The 21228-nt window shown below is 39.8% G+C and overlaps 1 protein-coding gene across 1 annotated transcript in view; it reads right to left on the bottom strand.

Moving 5' to 3' along the window:
* Positions 1–21228, bottom strand: part of FHOD1 (formin homology 2 domain containing 1) — a 387262-nt gene that overhangs the window by 14225 nt on the left and 351809 nt on the right. Inside the window, exon 22 of the mRNA XM_053719455.1 lies at positions 17506–17698. Coding sequence (XP_053575430.1) covers positions 17506–17698 — 193 coding nt within the window. The remainder of the gene's footprint in view (positions 1–17505; positions 17699–21228) is intronic.

Raw genomic sequence — 21228 nt, 5'->3', positions numbered from 1 at the left:
GAATTGCCTCTTCCAGAGACTCAAACCAGAATGCCGCTGCAGCCGTGACAGGCGCAATGCATGCAAGAGGCTGCAAAATAAAACCCTGTTGAACAAACATTTTCTTAAGATAACCCTCTAACTTTTTATCCATTGGATCTGAGAAAGCACAGCTATCCTCCACCGGGATAGGGGTACGCTTGGCTAAAGTAGAAACTGCTCCCTCCACCTTAGGGACCGTCTTTCATAAGTCTCGTGTGGTGGCGTCTATAGGAAACATTTTTCTGAATATCGGGGGAGGGGAAAAAGGCACACCGGGTCTATCCCACTCCTTACTAATGATTTCTGTAAGTCTTTTTGGTATAGGAAAGACGTCAGTACACACCGGTACCGCATAGTATCTATCCAACCTACACATTTTCTCTGGAATTGCCACCGTGTCGCAATCATTCAGAGCCGCTAATACCTCCCCTAGTAACACACGGAGGTTCTCCAGCTTAAATTTAAAATTTGAAATTTCTGAATCCGGTCTCCCCGGATCAGAACCGTCACCGACAGAATGAAGCTCACCGTCCTCATGTTCTGCAAATTGTGACGCAGTATCAGACATGGCTCTTGTGTCATCAGCGCGCTCTGTCCTTAACCCAGAGCTATCGCGCTTGCCCCTTAATTCGGGCATATTATATAATACTTCTTTCATAACATTAGCCATATCATGTAAAGTGATTTGTAAGGGCCTAGATGTACTTGGCGTCTCAATCCTACGCATCTCCCGAGCGGGAGACGCAGGTACCGACACGTGAGGAGAGAGTTAGGCGGCATAACTTCCCCCTCGTTGTCTGGTGATAGTTTCTCTATCGGTACAGATTGACTTTTATTCAAAGCAATATCAATACAATTGGTACACATCGTTCTATTGGGCTCCACATTGGCTTTTGAACATGATGAACAAACAGTTTCCTCTGAATCAGACATGTTTAAACAGACTTAGTAATGAAACTAGCAAGCTTGGAAATCACTTTCAATAAGTTTACAAGCAATATAAAAAACACTGCAGCGCTTTAAAAATACAGATATAATTAAACAATTCTTAACAAGAAGTGTAATTTTAGCAGAGGATTGCACCCATTAGCAAAAAGATGATTAACCCCTCAATACCCAAAACAGATAAAACGGATATCAATTAAGATTTAACGCTTTTAAGCACAGTCAAGCACACTGTCACAGATCTGCTGTGACTGATTACCTCCCTCAAAAATGAATTTTGCAGACCCCTGAGCTCTCTAGAAACGTCCTGGATCAAGGAGGAAGAAGCAGGAAGACTGTGCTAGAATTATAACTGCGCAACAAGGCGCTAAAACAAGGTCCCTCCCACTCCTATCACAACAGTGGGAGCCCTGATATAACGGTTTCCATGCAGAAAATATATGTCAGCCATGTGGAAAAAAATCATGCCCAAAGAGATTTATCACCAAAGTACCTCACAAAAACGAATAACATGCCAGTAAACGTTTTAATAAAAAATAACATTTTCCAATGTCATGCAAAGTTATCACTAAGCCTGCTACCAGTCGCTACCACTGCAGATAAGGCTTAAGTATTATTTCAGTTTTAACAGTATTTTCTCAGTCAAATTCTAGTCCCTAGAATATAACTCGACTGCGCATACATTTATCAGCCTGATACCAGTTGCCACTACTGCATTTAAGGCTGTACTTACATCATACGGTAACAGCAGTATTTTCTTAGTCAATTCCATTCCCAGAAAATAATGTACTGCACATAACTCATTTGCGGAGGACCCCGCATGCTATTCTCAGTTTCTGAAGTTACCCCACTCCTCAGAATGTCGAGAACAGCCAGTGGATCTTAGTTACGCCTGCTAAGATCATAGAAAAAAAACGCAGGCAGTTTCTTCTTCCAAATACTGCCTGAGATAGAAAAACAGCACACTCCGGTGCCATTTAAAATAACAAACTTTTGATTGAAGAATAGTTAAGTAAAAACTCCAGCTCCTCTCGCGACCTCCTTCTTTGTTGAGGGTTGCAAGAGAATGACTAGATATGACATGTGAGGGGAGGAGCTATATAGCAGCTCTGCTTGGGTGATCCTCTTGCAACTTCCTGTTGGGAAGGAGAATATATCCCATAAGTAATGGATGACCCGTGGACTGAACACACTTAACAAGAGAAATACTAATTAACTATTTTAGCAATGTGCTATTGTCACCCACTGTTAAAGCAGGTTTTAAACTTTTGAGCTCTTCAAACACCAATGGCTTCAATTCAATAAAATCCATTTGTGAAACTAATATTTCTCTGCAGATGTTGCCACAACTTTGCAACTGAATTTATAACTGCCCCATGTCCGAATTGCGAGTTTAGCTTCATTAAAATAAATGCAGCTCTTGAAACCATTTACTTCTTGATGCTTAGAACAAGCTCCACTTCAAGGATACCACCGTGAAAGGCCTTCAAATCCTTACAGAGCAAACTAAAAATTAATAACAAAAAACTATATAAAGCAATCCACTAACATATGCAAAAAAAAAATAAAAAATAGAATAAAACAGAATCAAACAATCACAATTATTTGTGGTCATATTTATAGAATAAATATGTAAATTTAAATCAGGATTCCCTGATATTCGTACAGAAAAAAATATATGTTCCTACTTGTATTTGTGTTTATTGACTGAAAAATAGGATGATTACAAAACATATTAAATAACATTTTGCATATACTTCCACAAGACCCATAGCACACAAAGTAAGATCCATGAAGACATGGTTTGATGAGTCTAGAGTGGAGGAACTCAAGTGGTCTGCACAGAGCCCTAACCTTAACCCCATATACTTCCATAAGACCAATGGATAATCTCCTCACAACACCATGCAAACCTACAGAGCTGAAGCAGATGCCGAGTAAAAATCGCCTATCATCTGTTTGGCACTGAGACTGGAAGCAAAATCAGCAGGAGAACTGTGCATCAGGGGGTTCATGAAATAGGTTTCTATGGCTAAGAAGCTGTACACAAGGTTCACAGCAACATGCACAAAGCCAAGCATTGGCTGGAGTTGTGTAAAGAACAACACGACTGGACTCCAGAGCAGTAGAAAGATGTTTTCTTTGATTAATCACTCACCACCATCTGGCAGTCTGATGGAAGAATCTCGGTGTGTCGGTTGCTAGGAGAACCATACCAACCGGAATGCATAGTATCTACTGTAAAGTCTGGTAGAGGAGGGATAATGGTCTGGGCTGTTTTTCAGGGTATGGGCTTGTCCCTTGTAATGCTACATGATACAAAGACATTTTAGACAATTGGCTGCTTCCAATTTTGTGGCAACAGTTTGGGGAAGGTCCTTTCCTATTCCTGAATGATTGTTCCCCTGTACTAAAAGCAAGATCCATAAAGACACGGTTTGATGAGTCAAGAGTGGAGGAACTCAAGTGTCCTTTGCAGAGCACTGACCTCAACCCCACTAAACACCTTTGGGATGAATTAGGACACGGACTGCAAGACATTCTCAGTCAACAGTAGTGTCTGCCCTCACAAATGCTCTTTAAGCTTGTGTTTATTGTTGCACTAATAAAGGAAATAATGGATTCCTCCACCAATGAGGGAGGCCATTTTTGCCTTTGATAATATTGGCAACTTCCTACTATGTCATTAAATAGAAAACGGCAATTAAAAAAAAAAAAAAAAGTTGGCTTGTGAGCAAAGAGAGTTGAGCAGCAGAGAACGTTGTTCTGCAGAGAGAGAACAGTAGAACATCATAAAGAGTTGAAAAGCAGAGACAGTAATGAACTGCAGAGATAACTCTGAGTTTATAGTTAATAACTACTAATGTACATTATTATGAAGTGATATCTGTTGTAAATATTGTATTCATATTAGCAAAAGTGCAATGGTGTGTGAGCGGTAGAGAAAAAATCTAAAATAAAAAAGCCTAACATAGACAGAAACATCTGCCTAGCTAACTTAAGAAATAAAAACAAAATGTATGCTTACCTGATAAATTCATTTCTTTCCGGATAGGGTGAGTCCACGATGTCCTCAATTACTCTTGGGAATATCACTCCTGGCCAGCAGGCGGAGGCAAAGAGCACCACAGCAAAGCTATTACAAACCCCAGTCATTCGACCGAAGGGAAATGGAAAAAGGAATAATACAAAGGTGTAAAGGTGCCTGATGTTAAAAATAACTGTCTTAATAAAAGGGTGGGGTTGTGGACTCACCATATCCGAAATAAATACATTTATCAGGTAAGCATAAATTTCGTTTTCTTTCCTAAGATATGGTGAGTCCATGACGTCCTCAATTACTTTTGGGAACCAATACCCAAGCTAGAGGACACAGATGACTAGGGAGGGAGAACAAGACAGGCAGACCTAAACAGAAGGCACCACCGCTTAAAGAACCTTTCTCCGAAAAGAAAACTCAGCTTAGGCAAAAGTATCAAATTTGAAAATTAAGAAAAAGAATCAAAGGAGACCAAGTTGCAGCTTTGCAAAACTGGTCCACAAAGGCCCAAGAAGAGGAAACATCCCTCGTAGAAAGAGTTATAATTCTCTCAGGAGGCTGCTGACCAGCAGTCTCATAAGCAAAACGAATAACACTTCAAACATAAGAAAGAGAAGAAGCAGTAGCATTCTGACCCTTATGTTTTCCGAAGAAACAAACAAACAGGGCAGAAGACGGGTGAAAATCCTTAGTCGCCTTTAGGTAGATTTTCAGAGCATGCACAACATCCAGGTTGGGCAACAAACGTTCCTTATGAGAAGAAGGATTAGGACACAGAGAAAGAACAATACGTTCTATATCTTATTGTATCTGAAACAACTTTAGGAAGAAAAACCCAATTTCGTACGAAGAACCGCCTTATCCGCATGCAAGATAAGATAAGGTGAATTATACTGTAAAGCCGAGAGTTCCGAAACTCTTTGAGCAGAAGAGATGGCAAAAAAACAAAACCTTCCAAGATATTACTTAATATCTATGGAATGCAAAGGCTCAAACCAAGCCCACTACAAAACTTGAAAAACAAGGTCAAGGCTCCAGTGATGAGCAAAAAATTTAAACACAGGCCTGATTCTGACCAGAGCCTGAAAAATGATTGAACGTCTGGCACATACGCCAGACGTTTGATGTAACAAAGCAGATAGTGCAGAAATCTGACCTTTCAGAGTACTGACTGACCATCCCGTCTCCAGAACTACCTGGAGAGAAGACAAAATCCTAGGAATCCAAACCCTACTTCAAGAGTAGCCTTTGGATTCACACCAATAAATGTATTTACTCCATACCTTATGGAAAATCTTCAAGTAACAGGCTTGCGAGCCTGAAACATGGTCTCAATGACAGACTCAGAAAAGCCATGCTTAGACAGAACTAAGCGTTCAATCTCCAAGCAGTAAGCGTCAGAGAAAAGAGATTTGTATGAAGGAATGGACCCAGAGTTAGAAGGTCCTTCCTCAGGAACAACCACCAAGGTGAAAGAGATACATGTCCGCTAGGTCTGCCAGCGAGACTATGCACTCGTGATAGAAGAGCAAACTGAGGAACAGGGAGATCAGACTGAAATCCCAAATCCTGCCAGAGAATTTAACAGAGCAGCCTGCTGATCTTTTGACCTTTAAACTTACCTTGGAAGCTTGACATACTGCCATCTCCAACTCCAGTACCCCCCATTAGAGGGTTAACCTGGAGAACACCTCCGGGAGAAGTCCCCACTTCCCGGGGAAAAAATCTGACTGCTCAAGAAGTCCGCTCCGAGTATCCACTCCTGAAATGTGAATAGTGGATAGACAACAAAAGTGAGCGTCCGCCCACCAACATCCACACCAATCATGGCTAAAGAACTCCAGGTTCCTCCCAGGTGGTTGATGTAAACCACTGAGATGAAATGGTCCAACTAGAACATGAAAAAACGGGCCAAAGACAACTGAGGTCAAGCCATCAGAGCATTGCAGATCGCTCTCAACTCCAAGGTGGTTATGGGGAGAGCCGACTCCTCCCAAGTCCATAATCACCAACCCAAAAGGCTGGCGTCCATGGTCACTATTACTCAGGAAGGTCTCTGGAAACATATGCCCTGAGACAATGCTCCTGAGAAAACCACCACAGGGAAGAATCTTATGTCGACAGATCTAGATTTATCCTCCGAGACAGAACCACATGATCCCTGTTCCACTATCTGAGCATGCATAACAGCAGACTCTCAGATGTAATTGAGCAAAGGGATGATTGTCCAAGGAAGCAACCATCAGATCAATTACCTCCATACATAGAGCCCCTGAAGGGCCGAACAGAGAGGGGCAATAGGAAAGAATCCTTGATTTTCTGACCTCTATCAAAAATCTTTTCAGAGATAGGGAAACTAATATGGTCCCTAAGAAAACTACCCCTGTAGCTGGAACAAGGGAACTCATTTTCAGAATCACTTCCCATCCGTGGGGATGAAGAAAAAACAACAAGTTCTCTGTATGAAAGTTTGCTTGTTGAAAAGATGGCGCATGAACCACTATGTCAACCAGGAAGGGCACAACAACAATTCCCCAAAACCTGAGCATTGCCATGATTGACCCCTCTGGAAGCCGTGGCAAGGCCAAAGGGAAGAGCCACAAACTAAAAGAGTTTGACAGAAAAGCAAATTTCAGGAACTTGAAGATACGTGTCCTCCAGGTCTATGGTCATCATGAACTGACCCTCTCGGACTCAAGGAAAAATGGAACCAATGATTTCCATTTTGAAGGACGGTACCCTGAGACGAAAAATTCCCTCTTTTTCGGGAACTACAAACTGGAATGAATAGAATCCTATACCCTGTTCCCTTACAGGAACTGGAACTATCACTCACAGAGAAGAGAGGTCTTAAACGCACTTCAAAAATGCCTCACTGTTATCTGGCCTGCAGATAAATTTGAGAGGAGGAACCCGCCTTTTGGAGGAAAGGAGAGAAATCTACTTAGAAACCCTGAGATACTATGCCCGTAGCCTATCTAGGATCTCTCGTATCCATGTTTGAAGACAAACAAAAAGATTCAGCCCCCCACTTAATCCGACCCCGGATTGGGGGAAAACTCCTTTAGGTCTATTAATCTTGTCTTGTGGTAGAAAATACACTTTCCCACCCGTAAAATCAGAAATATTCCTGTCAGGACCAAACAAGGTCTTACCCTTGTAAGGAAGCGCCAGAAGCTTGGACTCAGGGGGAAAATCCACTGACCAAGAATATAGCCACAATGCCCCGCGGCTAGCACAGCGAAGTCAGATATCTTGGCTCCCGGCTTAAAGACAGGCATGGTAGAATAGAAATAAAAGAATTGGCTAGTTTAAGAGCCTTAATTCTGTTCTGGATCTCCTCCAAAGGAGTTCCTACAAAAATGGAATCAGACAAGGCATTGCACCATAAGATGTCACACTTGACACAGAGGCAATACAAACTTCCATGTAAGCCTCCAGCTTAGTCTATTGAGCCTGAAAAGAACAGCTATCCTCTCAAGTGATCATAGTTCTCTTAGCCAGAGTAGAAATGGCCCCTACTACTTTAGTGTGCCATGATAATTAACGGAGACAGCGACAGGAAACATCTTTTTAAAGACAGGAGACGGGGAAAAAGGAATCCTTGACTTCTACCATTCTTGTGAAAAATCTCATAGCACGGTCTGGAACGGGAAAAACTTCCACAGAGGAATCCTAGTATTCATAAAGTTTACTAGATTCTTTAGGGTTGACAAAGACAGGCGTACCGGAGTCGCTCCAAAGTAGCCAAAACCTCCTTTAACAATACACAAAGGTGTTCCAGCTTCAGATGAAGGAAATATACTGTCCGAATCTGAGATTTCACCCTCAGAGGCTACCGACTTATCCTCCTCATCTTATGAGGGAGGGCAACCAGAGTAGCAGGAAGTGGAACAGAAACCTTACCATCTGAAACTCAAATTTCCTCTTGCGATTTCCCTTAGGATAGGAAAAACAGACAATGTCACAGGTACCGCATAAAATACCTGGGCAGCAAATTTTGCAGGTAAATAACTCCTCCAGGAGATTGAAAAGAACCGCAAGGCACTGCATGTGACGCCATGAAGGCTTGGGACTCTTAAAGGAGGAAACTGTGACATTGCCTTAACAGCATCACCCTGGGAGACATAAGGCTCAAAACAAAATGTTTTTATCTCTTTAATATACTATTCAAAACGTGAGGAACGGAAATGTCTAGAAAAAAAATCTGGTCCTCAAGAGACAATAATCATTTTTAGTCATAAGAACAGACCCCTGTTCCAAGATTATGAGAAATATGCCAAATCATAAGGAGGACTTAACACCTCCTAGCCCCACTCAGGAGCTTACCACCAAAATGCAATGGTTCATACGTAATGGAATACATAGCAAAGAATAGCTCAACTTGTATATGCTACAGATATTGAAAGAATGTCTCACTCATTAAAAATAATGTCCTACTGAAAGTAACAAACATTACTTCTGTTTGTCCTGCACACATTTAAAAAAAATAAAATAAATTATGCTACAGCTGTGTCTGCGCATAGAATACAATAAACCAAACTTTAGAAACAATGTAAAGTTGTTACTTAAGAGTAATATTAGTGTTGGCTATTATTTTCATTCATCATTTATTTTTAAATAAATACTGCAATCAAAACCTAGTCTAAAAATTCATCCTTTTTGGTTTCAGGATGTTGCGTGTCGTCAATAACGTGTTATTTTTTTTCCAGATCTGCTCATTCTAGTTTAGTTAGGTCTGAAGCTGTGTAAATGTACCAAATACACAACCAAAGGCCCCTAAATTGTCAGCAATTTTATAGGAGTATTCATTATGATAGATACATCATTACATTTACACAGCTACTAGTATATATATGTGACTAGGTATTTCCTCTCCCCAGGACATTGTCGCTTATCCTGATCTTTGAGGAATTACATCATGGACATGTGATTCTGCTGACACAGATTTTAGTGCAACACATGTAAAGAAATATCAACTAATATCAAACTTTAAAAAATCACTGGTGTCTAAATGAAAATTGCTCATACTTAAAGGGACAGTTACACCATTCCCCAGCTTTGCACAACCAACATTGTTATATTAATATACTTTAAAACATTTAAACCTTTAAATGTCTGCCTGTTTCTAAGCCACTACAGTCAGCCTCTGATCACATGCTTTTTTTAATTAGCTTTTCACAACAGGAGACTGCTGGTTCATGTGGGCCATATAGATAACATTGTGCTCTCTCCCGGAGTTGTGCACAACACAGCACTAATTGTCTAAAATGCAAGTCAATAGATAATAAATAAATAGCCAAGGGAGCTGTCAGAAGAGGCTTAGATAAAAGGTAATCAAAGAGGTAAAAAGTACATTAATATAACCATGTTGGCTGTGCAAAACTGGGAAATGGGTAATAAAGGGATTATCTATCTTTTTAAATAATAACATTTTTGCAGTAGACTGTCCCTTTAAGTCCTTTATTGTTGTGCAAGGTTTTACTTGGGAGTGTAATTTGTAGGTTATTGCAAAGTGCAACTAAAAAAATTGACATCACAGTATATATTCATCCACAAGGTGGTGCTATTACTCAAGATTCTTCATAAAATAATTGCTAATGACATGAAAATTAATATGATGCCCATGAAGTAGCATAGGGGTTTTAAAAAAGAATAACTATACTTGTCTCATAACGTCCTCTTCTATCACCTGCTGATTCTGAACAAACAGAAGTTATTCTAGTGGGAAGTGACGGCAGTGCCTAATACATTGTGTCTAGTCAGTACACACTCACTAACCTTGAGCTGAATATCCCATTGTGAGAACTACAGTGTCCCTTTAAAAGCAGAATAAACGTTGCATTGTAAAACACCTCTCCTAAGCACATTATTAATAATAATTAACAGTGAGTCAAAAATTAACTGCACACACTTAAACCTCCACACAAAACCAAACTTTACTTTTTGTGAATTAAATCAAACCTGAAACAATTATATTTTTAACATTTATTCTGTATTTAACGGTTAGGGCCGCTGAAGAGAAATAAATATCTAAACAAATGAAGTAAAGGAAGAAGTGGCAAAACGTAACTTACACAGTGTACTAGATGTTCTAAAACACAGTATTAAAAATATGTTTTTAAATATGAGTCATATTAACTGCTACCTGTATATTTGCAGCGAGGGCATTGCTGTTAAGGGTGGTGGATATACCAACCTAATGTGGTTATGTTTTTACATTAATATGGAAAGGAACTGATGTAGTCTACAAATGTCTGCACTGATAAGCACAATCTATAAATCAATAGAAACAAATAGCAGAGGGTATAGTCTTCAAATATGACTGCGAGCCAGAAATAAAGACATGACTTATTACAGAGTTAAATATTGATAGGCATTTATAACACGTTTAACCCCTTAACGACTGACGACATACAGGGTACGTCCAACAAAAAACGGTCGTTAACGGCTAAGGTAGTACCCTATACGTCCTCAGGTATTCTGAGCGCTGGAAGTGTTTGAGATCGCTTCCAGCCGCTCTAATAGTATTGCAGCGATGCCTCAGTGTCGAGGCATCCTGCAATACTGTTCCTGACTGCCTGGCCTCGGATTGATCACTCCCCACGAGTGATCACTTCCGGTTTCGCTCCACATGGAGCCCGACAGTCTAGCAGAGCATCAGAAGCGATTGGACAGGCTTCTGATGCTCTGCTTGTGTGCTGAGCGACTCGGTGGGTCGAGGCACTCAGTATCTATTAAAATAATATAAAAATTTAATTAAAAAAAATGTTTTTTTTAAATATTATAAACCCCATATAGCCCCCCTCCCCCACCACCATGCGGCATTAAAGATAGCGATGCCCAGTGCATCATGGGGCTTCTGGGGGTGTCCCTAGCCTGCCTCATCATAAGGGCAGGCTAGGGTCATCCAATCTGAGCTTGCTCTACAATTTATTTTTTATTAGTTTGTCTGATCATGTCAATATTTGTAAATATTGACTCTGATCAGTGTGGATTTCCCTCTCCTCACTTGCATTTTTGTGGTAGAGAGAGAGATCTGTGTTTAGGAGAGATTTATCCAACATATTTGTTAAAAATTGTGAGACCCAAAGGTTCTTTTCAGAGCCATTAACCCCTAGCTTGCCAGTGATCGCTATAAATCACTGGCAGTAGCACAGCTGCACTTTTTTGCTGTCTGCATTTTTTTAGGGGTTATTTTTTTTTTTAGTCATTTTTTTTGTGAGACCCAAAGGTTTTTTTCAGAGCCATTTAGCTAGTTTAAGTTAATTTTAGTAAAAATTGTGAGACCTAAAAGTTTTCTTTGCAAAGCCATTAACCCCTAGCTTGCCAATCTCTTGACCTTGAACCGTACTTTGGAACCTTGGCATTTTGGTGGGACGCCATCAGATCCAACTCTGGAACTCCCCACCTGAGGGTTATCTGAGAGAACACTTCCGGATGGAGAGCCCACTCCCTGTGATTAAAAGTCTGTCTGCTCAGAAAGTCCGCCTCCCAGTTGTCCACACCTGGAATGTGGATGGCAGATAGAAGGCAATCGTGAGCTTCCGCCTACTGCAGAATGCAAGTCACCTCCTTCATGGCTAAGGAACTCTGAGTCCCTCCCTGGTGGTTGATGTAGGCCACTGAGGTGATGTTGTCCGACTGGAATCTGATAAACCGGACTAAAGACAGTTGAGGCCACGCTGATAGCGCATTGAAGATAGCTCTCAACTCCAAGAGGTTTATTGGAAGAGAGGACTCATGCTGAAACCACAGGCCCTGAACTTTCAGAGAACCCCAAACAACTCCCCAGCCTGACAGGCTGACGTCCGTAGTCACAATCTCCTAGGAAGGTCTCAGGAAGAAAGACAGATGTTCTAGAGACATCCACCACGAGAGAGAGAGTCTCTTGTCAGGGGGTCCAGGTTTATCCTCTGTGACAAATCTGAATGGTCTCCGTTCCATTGACTGAGCATGCAAAGCTGCAGCGATCTCAGATGGAACCGAGCAAAAGGCATGATGTGCATGGATGCCACCATCAGACCAATCGCCTCCATGCATTGAGCCACTGATGGATGAAAGGCAGATTGGAGAGAAAGGCAGGAAGCAAGAAGTTTGGATTTTCTGACCTCCGTCAGGAAAATCTTCATGGACATAGAATCTATTATTGTCCCTAGGAAACACACTGTTGTAGAAGGAATTAGAGAACTCTTTTCCAAATTCACCCTCCACCCGTGGGAACGCAGTAAAGACAACATCTCTATATGAGATTGTGCTAGTTGAAAAGATGATGCCTGAACCAGAATGTCGTCTAGATAAGGCGCCACAGCAATTCCCTGGAATCTGATTACTGGCAATAGCGCTCCCAGAACCTTTGTGAATATTCGGGGAGCTGTGGCTAGACCAAATGGAAGGGAAACAAACTGGAAATGCTTGTCCTGAAATCTGAGAAATTGATGATGATCCCTGTGAATGGGAACATGTAGATACGCGTCCTTCAGGTGTATGGTCGTCATGGTTTGTGGATAATCTTTATAGAAGAAATCTGCCCCTTGGAGGGCAAGATTTGAATCCTATCCTGTAACCCTGGGAAACTCTGTCCACAGTCCATGGATCTGGGACATAGCATATCCAAGCCTGTCGAAAGAGAAAAAGCCTGCCCCCCACCTGGTCAAAGCTTGGACCAGGGGCAGACCCTTCATGCTGATTTAGTCTCAGCGGAAGGCTTCTTGTTTTGTTTTCCCTTATTCCAGGGCTGACTGGACTTCGAGGTGGACCTGGGTTGGTCAGGTTTAGAAGAGGACGGTGAAGACTTCTGTACCTTAAAGTTGCGAAAGGAACGAAAATTAGAAGTCTGTCGACCCCTAGGTCTATTTTTCCTGTCTTGAGGAAGGAAAGATCCCTTTCCCCTGTATTCTCAGAAATTATTTCTGCTAGACTAGGTCCACACAGAGTTTACCCTTATAAGGTAAAGCCAAAAGCTTGGCCTTAGAAGAAACATTAGCCGACCAAGATTTTAACCCCAGAGCTCTGTGGGCTAGCACAGTGAAGCTAGACTTCTTAGTTCCCAGTCTAATTATCTGCATGTTGTCATCACAGATAAAATTATTAGCCAGTTTGAGAGCTTTGGTCCTATCTTGCATCTCCTCTATCGTAGTTTGCTCTGAAATAAGATCAGACAAGGCATCGCACCAATAAGAAGCTGCTCCCTCAACCGTGGCAATACTCGCTGCAGGTTGCCACTGTAATCATTGATGGATATACATCTTTTTTAAGTAAGCCTCCTCAGAAGATGGAGAATCATAAACTCTATCCAGCTTAAAAGACTTCGTGAGGTTGACAACAACCAAAGGTTCAGAGTTGTCTAGAGTAGCTAGGACCTCCTTCAGTAGTAACCGGAGGTGCTCAAGCTTAAATCTAAAATTAACCTCTTCAGATTCTGAAGATTTTACTGCTAAAGTGTTAGAGCCTGAGATTTCACCTTTAAAAGCTACTGAAGTATTTTCCTCATCAGACAAAATAGAAAGGGCAGTCTTAGAGGGATCAGAAGCCTTACTAGTAGGCAAATGAATAGATTTCCTCTTACGCTTACCCGAAGAAGGGAAAGCTGACAAAGCCGCTGATACTGCCGAAGTAATCTGAGCAGCAAAATCACTAGGTAAATACACCATCCTGAGAGACACTTGGCTCAGAAGGGAGAATTTTTTCTTTACATTTTAAAGTTTTTGCTAAACATAAACAAAACTGCATAGGTAGGGCAATCTGGTTGTCTAAACAAAGCAAACATCTATCCATAGAGATAGACTGATCCTGTTCTGTATCCATAGCTTAGAATAACAGGCCCATTAGCAATGACCAATAAAGAACTTTAATATCAAAAACAAATTTTATTCCTAAAGTTAAATATTAAACACCTGTTTTAGATTCAAATATATATATATATATAAGTTTGAAAACTGCCTCAGTTGCCTGAAGCTCCTACCGGCAAGAAAAAACGTCCCACTAGTAAGAGTAACTCTCTAGTAGTGAATTCTCTCCTCTGGATAATCCGGTGAGCTGATTAACAGAGCCGATTAAAAAAGCCTTCTAGCTGAGTCAAAGATGGCTGCACAAGCACTCTCTAACCGCTCCACTATGTAAAAGCGGAAGTGCGGTCGTCACGTAAGCGGAACAAACAGAAACAGCGTCACAAAAAAATTCACATCTCTAAAAAGAGAGCAAAAGAAACTTGCAGTTTAAAAAATGGCTAAAATATAAATCCGTTAATAAAACTCTAACATAAGTCAATGTAAAAGTCATATATACTGCAAGTCGCTAAACCTAGAAGCATAGATATATAGTAGGAAACTGATAAAGTAAGTCCTCTACCGTTAACCCACGGAATCCCATGGCCAAGTGAACTTCCCATATTTGAGTTTCATACTTGCAAATATAAAATTACAAGTGCCTTCTCAGCAATATGAATCCTTAATTAATAAGAATTATTAAGTCCCAAAGAAAGGATCTAATGAGGATTAACCTTTTAAGTGCTGCTATCCTTCTGTACCTAGAAGGCAAAGGCACTTTCCTTAGATCCAATTGCAGGACAGATGCTGCTCCTTAGGTGTGGCAGGCTCTTCACTCCCTGTCATGGACCTGTAGGAAAAAAAAGAACAGAGTCACCAACTCTGGCTTTCTGTAAAGAGGTAGCAAAGTGTTAAAAGTAATGAAAAGACTACCTCACCGCCTTTTAACTGCTAAAAGCCACCATTACTCTTACTCAAGAGATTGAAGTGGTCACAGCGAGACCCCAGTCCTTGCTTGCAGAGAAAAATACCCATAAAATTATCTTCAGACACCAACTTTGCACAACCTCCATTGACAGAGGCAAAGAGAATGACTGGGGATTATGGGTAAAGGAAGTTACCCTTAACAGCTTTGCTGGGTGCTCTTTTCCTCCTCCTGCTGGCCAGGAGTTGAATATCCCACTAGTAATTAGAATGACGTTGTGGACTCTCCATGTCATAGTAAAGAAAATGACTACCCAAAAGTTTGACAAAGACTGGTGGTCGAATTAGTGCATGGAAATTGTTAAAATACCAGCATTTTAAATACCCTAGGGTGTCTACTTTTCAAAAATATATGGTTTGATCGGGGTAAATTACATTGGCCGGCTTCAGAAATTACCCAAATAGGACATGGGTGCATGATGACAGATGTGAAAATTCCAAGTTGGAAAAACTGGAAAGCGCCCCCTAAAAATAAGGCCTTTTAGCCCCCAGAGAACCTGACACACCTAAACATGGGGGGTATCACTGTACTCAGGAGATGTTGCTGAACACATATTGGGGTGTTTTTTGGCAGTAACCCTAATGTTCTCAGTAAATGTATTCTTAAATTGGTATTTTGTCAAAAAATCACCTACATTTTTTTCTTCAAACTTTGGTCAAAATACCCCAAGTTTAATACCTTACCTGTGTCTTCTTTTAAAAAATATATACATGTGAAGGGTTATTCAGGGATTTCTGAGAGATATCAGTGTTCCAATGTAACTATCGCTAATTTTGAAGAGAAAAAAATGGTTTGGAAATAGCGAAGTGCTACTTGTACTCATTGCCCTATAACTTGCAAAAAAAGCAAAGAACATGTAAACATTGGGTATTTCTAAACTCAGGACAAAATTTAGAAACTATTTAGCATGGGTGTTTTTTGGTGGTTGTAGATGTGCAACAGATTTTGGGGGTCAAAGTTAGAAAAAGTGTGTTTTTTTCATCATATTTTTTTTTAAAATAGTAAATTATAAGATATGATGAAAATAATGGTATCTTTAGAAAGTCTATTTCATAGCGAGAAAAACGGTATATAATATGTGTGGGTACAGTAAATGAGTAAGAGGAAAATTACAGCTAAACACAAACGCCACAGAAATGTAAAAATAGCCCTGGTCCAAACGGTCAGAAAATTAAAAAGTGCTGTGGTCACTAAAGGGGTTAAAGAGATAGTAAGGTCAAAATTGAAATCTACATAATTCCATTTCAATGTTAAATAGATGCATTTATGCAATATACTTCCATTAGCAAAAATGCTTCTAGTAAAAGTTATTACTGTTTCAGCGGCATACGCACATATGCTGTGTGTGACAAGAGGATCAGGATTCAAACACATTTCCTGCTCAGAGAAGAAAGTGAAGCCTTAATTTGTGTCATAGAAGCCAGTGTTCACTCTCTGAAAAGGTCTGGTGTTTGGATGCTGGTGCACAGGTCCTCACAACATATGTGTGTATGCTGCTAAAAAACAGTCATCATTTTACTAGAAGCAGTTTTGCAAATGGAATTATATTGCAAAAACACGTCTATGTAAAATGCATATGCTGCCATGCACACTTCAGATTTGACCGTCTATCCCTTAAGATCTGACTCATGTGTGCCCTCCTGGAATTTTGCTCTTTATATGTATATTAGGGCTGTGCGATTTTGAAAAAAAATAAAATCAACTTGCAATTTTATTAAAAATGACTAAAACACCTTAATTTTTCAGTTAAAAATGTATTTAACACTACAGAATCTTAATGTATATGTTTCTCAATGGTCAATACACTCTGGGAGCATAAAAATACAAACTACAAAAGCACTTTTTTTATTCATTAAATAAATGTATTTAATTTCTGTTCTGAATCAAGAGCAATAGACTATCATCTATCTACTATACACTCAACTCCATTATATATTTTATATATAATAAAAATCATCATCTAGCTAAAAATAGATTTTAAAATTGACCCAGACAGGGAATGGAATCAATGTTATGCATCACAAAAGTTAATAAAAAAAACAAAAAACACACTTTAAAGTTTTTGGACACTACTACTACTCACTTAATTGCTCATACTATGATGATTGATGATCACTCAACTCAATTATCAGGGAATGCAATTGAACCAAATATGTTATGCGTCACAGAAGTTAATAAAAAAAAAGGCAGTGGCACTTTATTTATTTTTTTACAATACTACTCACTTTAGAGTCACAACTTTGAGCGCATGTCCCACCGCCACACCACTGCTTGACCACCACCACACCACCGCTTAACCACCACCACACTCACAGATGAAGGGCTGTTGCCGCTGCTCCCACATACTCTGCAGAAAAATTGTCGTTTTGCGGGCTTCTCAGGTCCGCCCACGGCCGCCAATGGGTCCGCCTCTCATCCTCCCTCATCAAATGAAAGCCTGGAGGACTCCTCCTCCGTTTTCATGATGATCAGAGTAAAAAAATGCTTTTTAAAAAAGCGAACTCTCGCGGTTTTTAAATCGCAGCAGTTAATCGCGGTTTAAAACCGCATACGCGGTATATCGCACAGCCCTAATGTATATATAAGCTCCAAAATCAGTCACTCTTTTGCTGCCAATGGGCCACCATATTTTATATATTTTGATGCAGTAATATATCACTATATTTATATATTAGGGTTTATATTAGGGTTTGAATAACATCTATGAAACATATACAAATCTTTTATAAGCCACTTGTGCAAGTTACCTCTGTAATCATTCTGCCTCGCGTTTTATTCCTCTCTCTGTATGCTGCACGCTTCTGCTTCTGCTGCAGGACCCGTTCCCGTGTGGTTCTGTACTCTAGGGCAAACTCACTAATGATTTTGCAGAAGCGGGTTATCTTCATATCTCTAGCAGCTGAATATGTGTAACCCAGGTACAGCAAAAAGGAACGGAACCTAGAAGCAAAACAGTGTTAGAAGTGAGATTGTGGTCGCAGCAATCTCCTCAGACAACAGTGAACTAGTAAATGATAAGTTTGGAAACAAAAATCTAAACAACATATTTTAAAGGGATCACCTTGATATTTTTAGTTATGGATAATCCCCCCTTTTCAAGTAATTTAGCTCTGGAAAGTAAGCAATTTCTAATTCTCAGAACTTTAAAAGAGTCATGATGACTTCTCAAGACTAACTAGGCAACATATCTGTCCTAACTGGCTTTATTAGATAACAACTGCAAAACAATGCCTTTTATAATCACTTTATGACAGTGGCTAGCCTTGTTGTCTGTGGACTAAAGCCCAGATTGGCTCCTCAAGGCAAGCAGTGGGTGGAGTTTGGATACTGAAAAACAAAATTCATGTTTATCTGATAAATTAATTTATTTTATAATGGTGAGAATCCATAAGCCATCACCTGTGGGAATATTCCCTTCCTGACCACTAGGAAGAGGCAAAAGACACCCCACAATAGAGATTTAAATCCCTCCTACTTCTCATGATCCTCAGTCATACATGTAGCCAAGTAGATGAGGAAAAAAAAACCCCAGGAAAGATAAAGCAGGGCAAAGAAATGCAAAAAAAGTACTGTCTGAACAAAAAAAAAAAAAAAAGCAGTGCTCGTGGACTCTCACCATCATGAAAGAAATTAATTAATTAGGTAAGCATAAATTTAGTTTTTTTTTCATCAGATGGTGAGAGTCCACAAGCCATCACATGTGGGAATAAAATACCCAAGCCATGGAGTCCACAAGACCACCGTGAATAGGGGGTACAAACAGTAAAGGCAGTACTTAACTATTCAGGCACTATGTCCCACAGAACTCTACTGCCAAAGGCAGCCGCAGAAGAAGCATACACATCAAAGTGAAAAAAATTAGAATAAGTGTGCAAAGAAGACCAAGTAGCTGTCTTATTAATCTGATCAATTGAGGTCTCATTACAAAAAGGCTCAAGAAGTATAAAATGCTCTAGTTGAATGAGTAGTAATGCGCTCAGGAAGAGATTTCCCCGGAACCAAATAAGCCTAGGGGATTAAAGCTTTAAGCCAAGCTGCTAAAGTTATAGCTGTAGTTTTTTTACTCTTGCAAGGCCCAGAAAACTGAACAAAAAGAGAAGAAGAAAGTCTGAAATCTTTTGTGGCTTCTCCATAGTATTTAAGACCTCTTATAAGATCCAAATTGTCGAGAAGACGCTTCTTAGATTCTAAGGGGCTGGATAAAAAGAACCACAATTTCCTGAATGATAGTATCTGTAGAAAACACTTTAGGAAGAAAACAATAGCTAGCACAAAGAACAGTCTTATCCTAATAAATAAAATCTGAAAAGGATGCTCACAAAACAAAGCTGAAAGCTCAGAGACTCTTCTAGCAGAAGAAATAGCTAGCAGAAAAAAAGAACCTTCCAAGATAAAAGCTGATGGTCCAAACCCGGCACTGGTTTAAAAGTAGGAGTTTGAAGAACCCTCAAAACCAGATTCAGATTCCAAAGAGGAGAAACTGGACAAATAACTGGCATAATCCTGAACAAAGGCCTGAAAGTCAGCAATTTTCAAATGAACAGAAAAGGCTAAAATCTGACCCCTCAAAGATTTGGCTGGTAAATCTCACTCATCATCAAGGAGTCAAAAGAAACTGACTAAGGATCATAAGAAGTAGGAGGGATTTAAAGCTCTGGTGTATTGGGGTGTCTTTTGCCTCCTCCTAGTGGTCAGGAGGGGAATATTCCCACACGTGATGGCTTGTGGACTTTCACCATCTGATGAAAGAAAATAATTGCAGTAAAACAGATGTTAATTTGTTTTAAAAAACATTTAGACTTGGCAGATATGGTATTCTATAGCAGCACAACAGAAATGTCTTGTAATTACAACGTGTTTACTGTCCCTTTAAGAATCAGATGTATTAATACATTTTATGGTTTAATCAATCCCTGCATGTGTGAGTTTTTCTTTTTCAGTAATTCTATAATGTTCATATATAATGAAAGCAAAAGCTGTAGGGGATTACTTGGCTGTTGGCCCAGCAGTAAAGTCATTTTCTTTTGTGATGTAAATAATAATTCCCTCAACAATACGAAACACAGAAAATACACAGAAGAGTCTCTTTGCTCTACACGTGATACATTAATGGTTTATATGCTTCAGTGTGTGAATGTCTGTATCATGCCATCTACAAAGCAAAAGGGACAGTAAAATATCATGATTCAGACAGCGCTTGCAATTTAAAACAACTTTCCAATTTACTTCATTAAATTGACTGTTTCGTTGTTGAAGAGTAAAACTAGGTAGGCTGATAGGAGCTCAGGAGCATGCATGAGTCTAAAGCTGTCTATAGCAGTAGTGTTTGCAAATATGTATAATACTGCTAAAAACAATGTTGCAAACACTGCTGCCAGATGGTTTAAAGTGAATGTCAACTTTCATGATAAAGTGCCTGGTTTCTAAAAAAGCTATTAAAAATAAGGGCACTTTCATTCATGAAAGTTTACATTGCACCGGATTTTAAAAATGCCTTGTTCTCCTGAAACGCCGGATCACCGATCCCCCCGCCTGCTTCTTACTGCTGTACTTACACAGCAATGACGAAACCGGGTTCCTCCAATCACGGCGTTGCCTCACCAGATGAACGCTCCTGGGGGGGGGAGCCGTGATTGGAGGAAGCCGGTTTCGTCATTGCTGATGAAGTACAGAGGAGCTGAAGGCGTGGGATCGCCGATCCGGTGTTTCAGGAGAAGAAGGTATTTGTAAAATCAGGTGCAATGTAAACTTACATGAATGAAAGTGCCCCTGTTTTTAATAGTTGTTTTTTTTTTTTTTTAAACGGGCACTGTATCATGAAAGTTGACATTCACTATAAAGGGACAGTATACACCAAATTACACATAACTGCATGTAATAGACACTACTATAAATAAGAATATGCACAGATACTGATATAAAAATCCAGTATAAAACTTACTCAGGAGCTCCCAGTTTAGCTCTGTTAAAAAGCTTAGGCTGGGTCACCCATTGAAATGGGCTGTAAAGAACAAAGAACAGACACTCCCCTTCCCTGCATATGAAAAGACCCTTTACACAAACAGGAGCAAGCTGGAGTAGGTAGATATCAGTTTACTTCTAAAACTTTGGGGCTTGGTTAGGAGTCTAAAAATCAGAAAAAAGTTATTTAAAAATAAGCAAAATTATACATAAAAAAAAACCATTTATGCAAGGAAAAATCTAGTGTACAATCTCCCTTTTAAAGACACGTGCACACTCCTGAGCTCACCTTGGATTACTCTTTAACTAAAGATACCAAGAGAACTAAGCAACATTTATAATAGGAGTAAATTGGAAATTTGTCTTAAATGTTATGCTCTATTCAATCAATTTAATTTTATTGTTCCTTAAATCTTTGTAATATTTACAATGGACATGGAACACAAAATTAAATTAATAGCAGCAGCAACAGATGTGCACGCTACTGAGACTACCCCAGTATGCAGTCA

Source organism: Bombina bombina, chromosome 1, assembly GCF_027579735.1.
Source record: "Bombina bombina isolate aBomBom1 chromosome 1, aBomBom1.pri, whole genome shotgun sequence".
NCBI classification, from domain to species: domain Eukaryota; kingdom Metazoa; phylum Chordata; class Amphibia; order Anura; family Bombinatoridae; genus Bombina; species Bombina bombina.
Note: the sequence above shows the minus strand (reverse complement) of the source record. Positions and strands in the feature narration are given on the sequence as shown.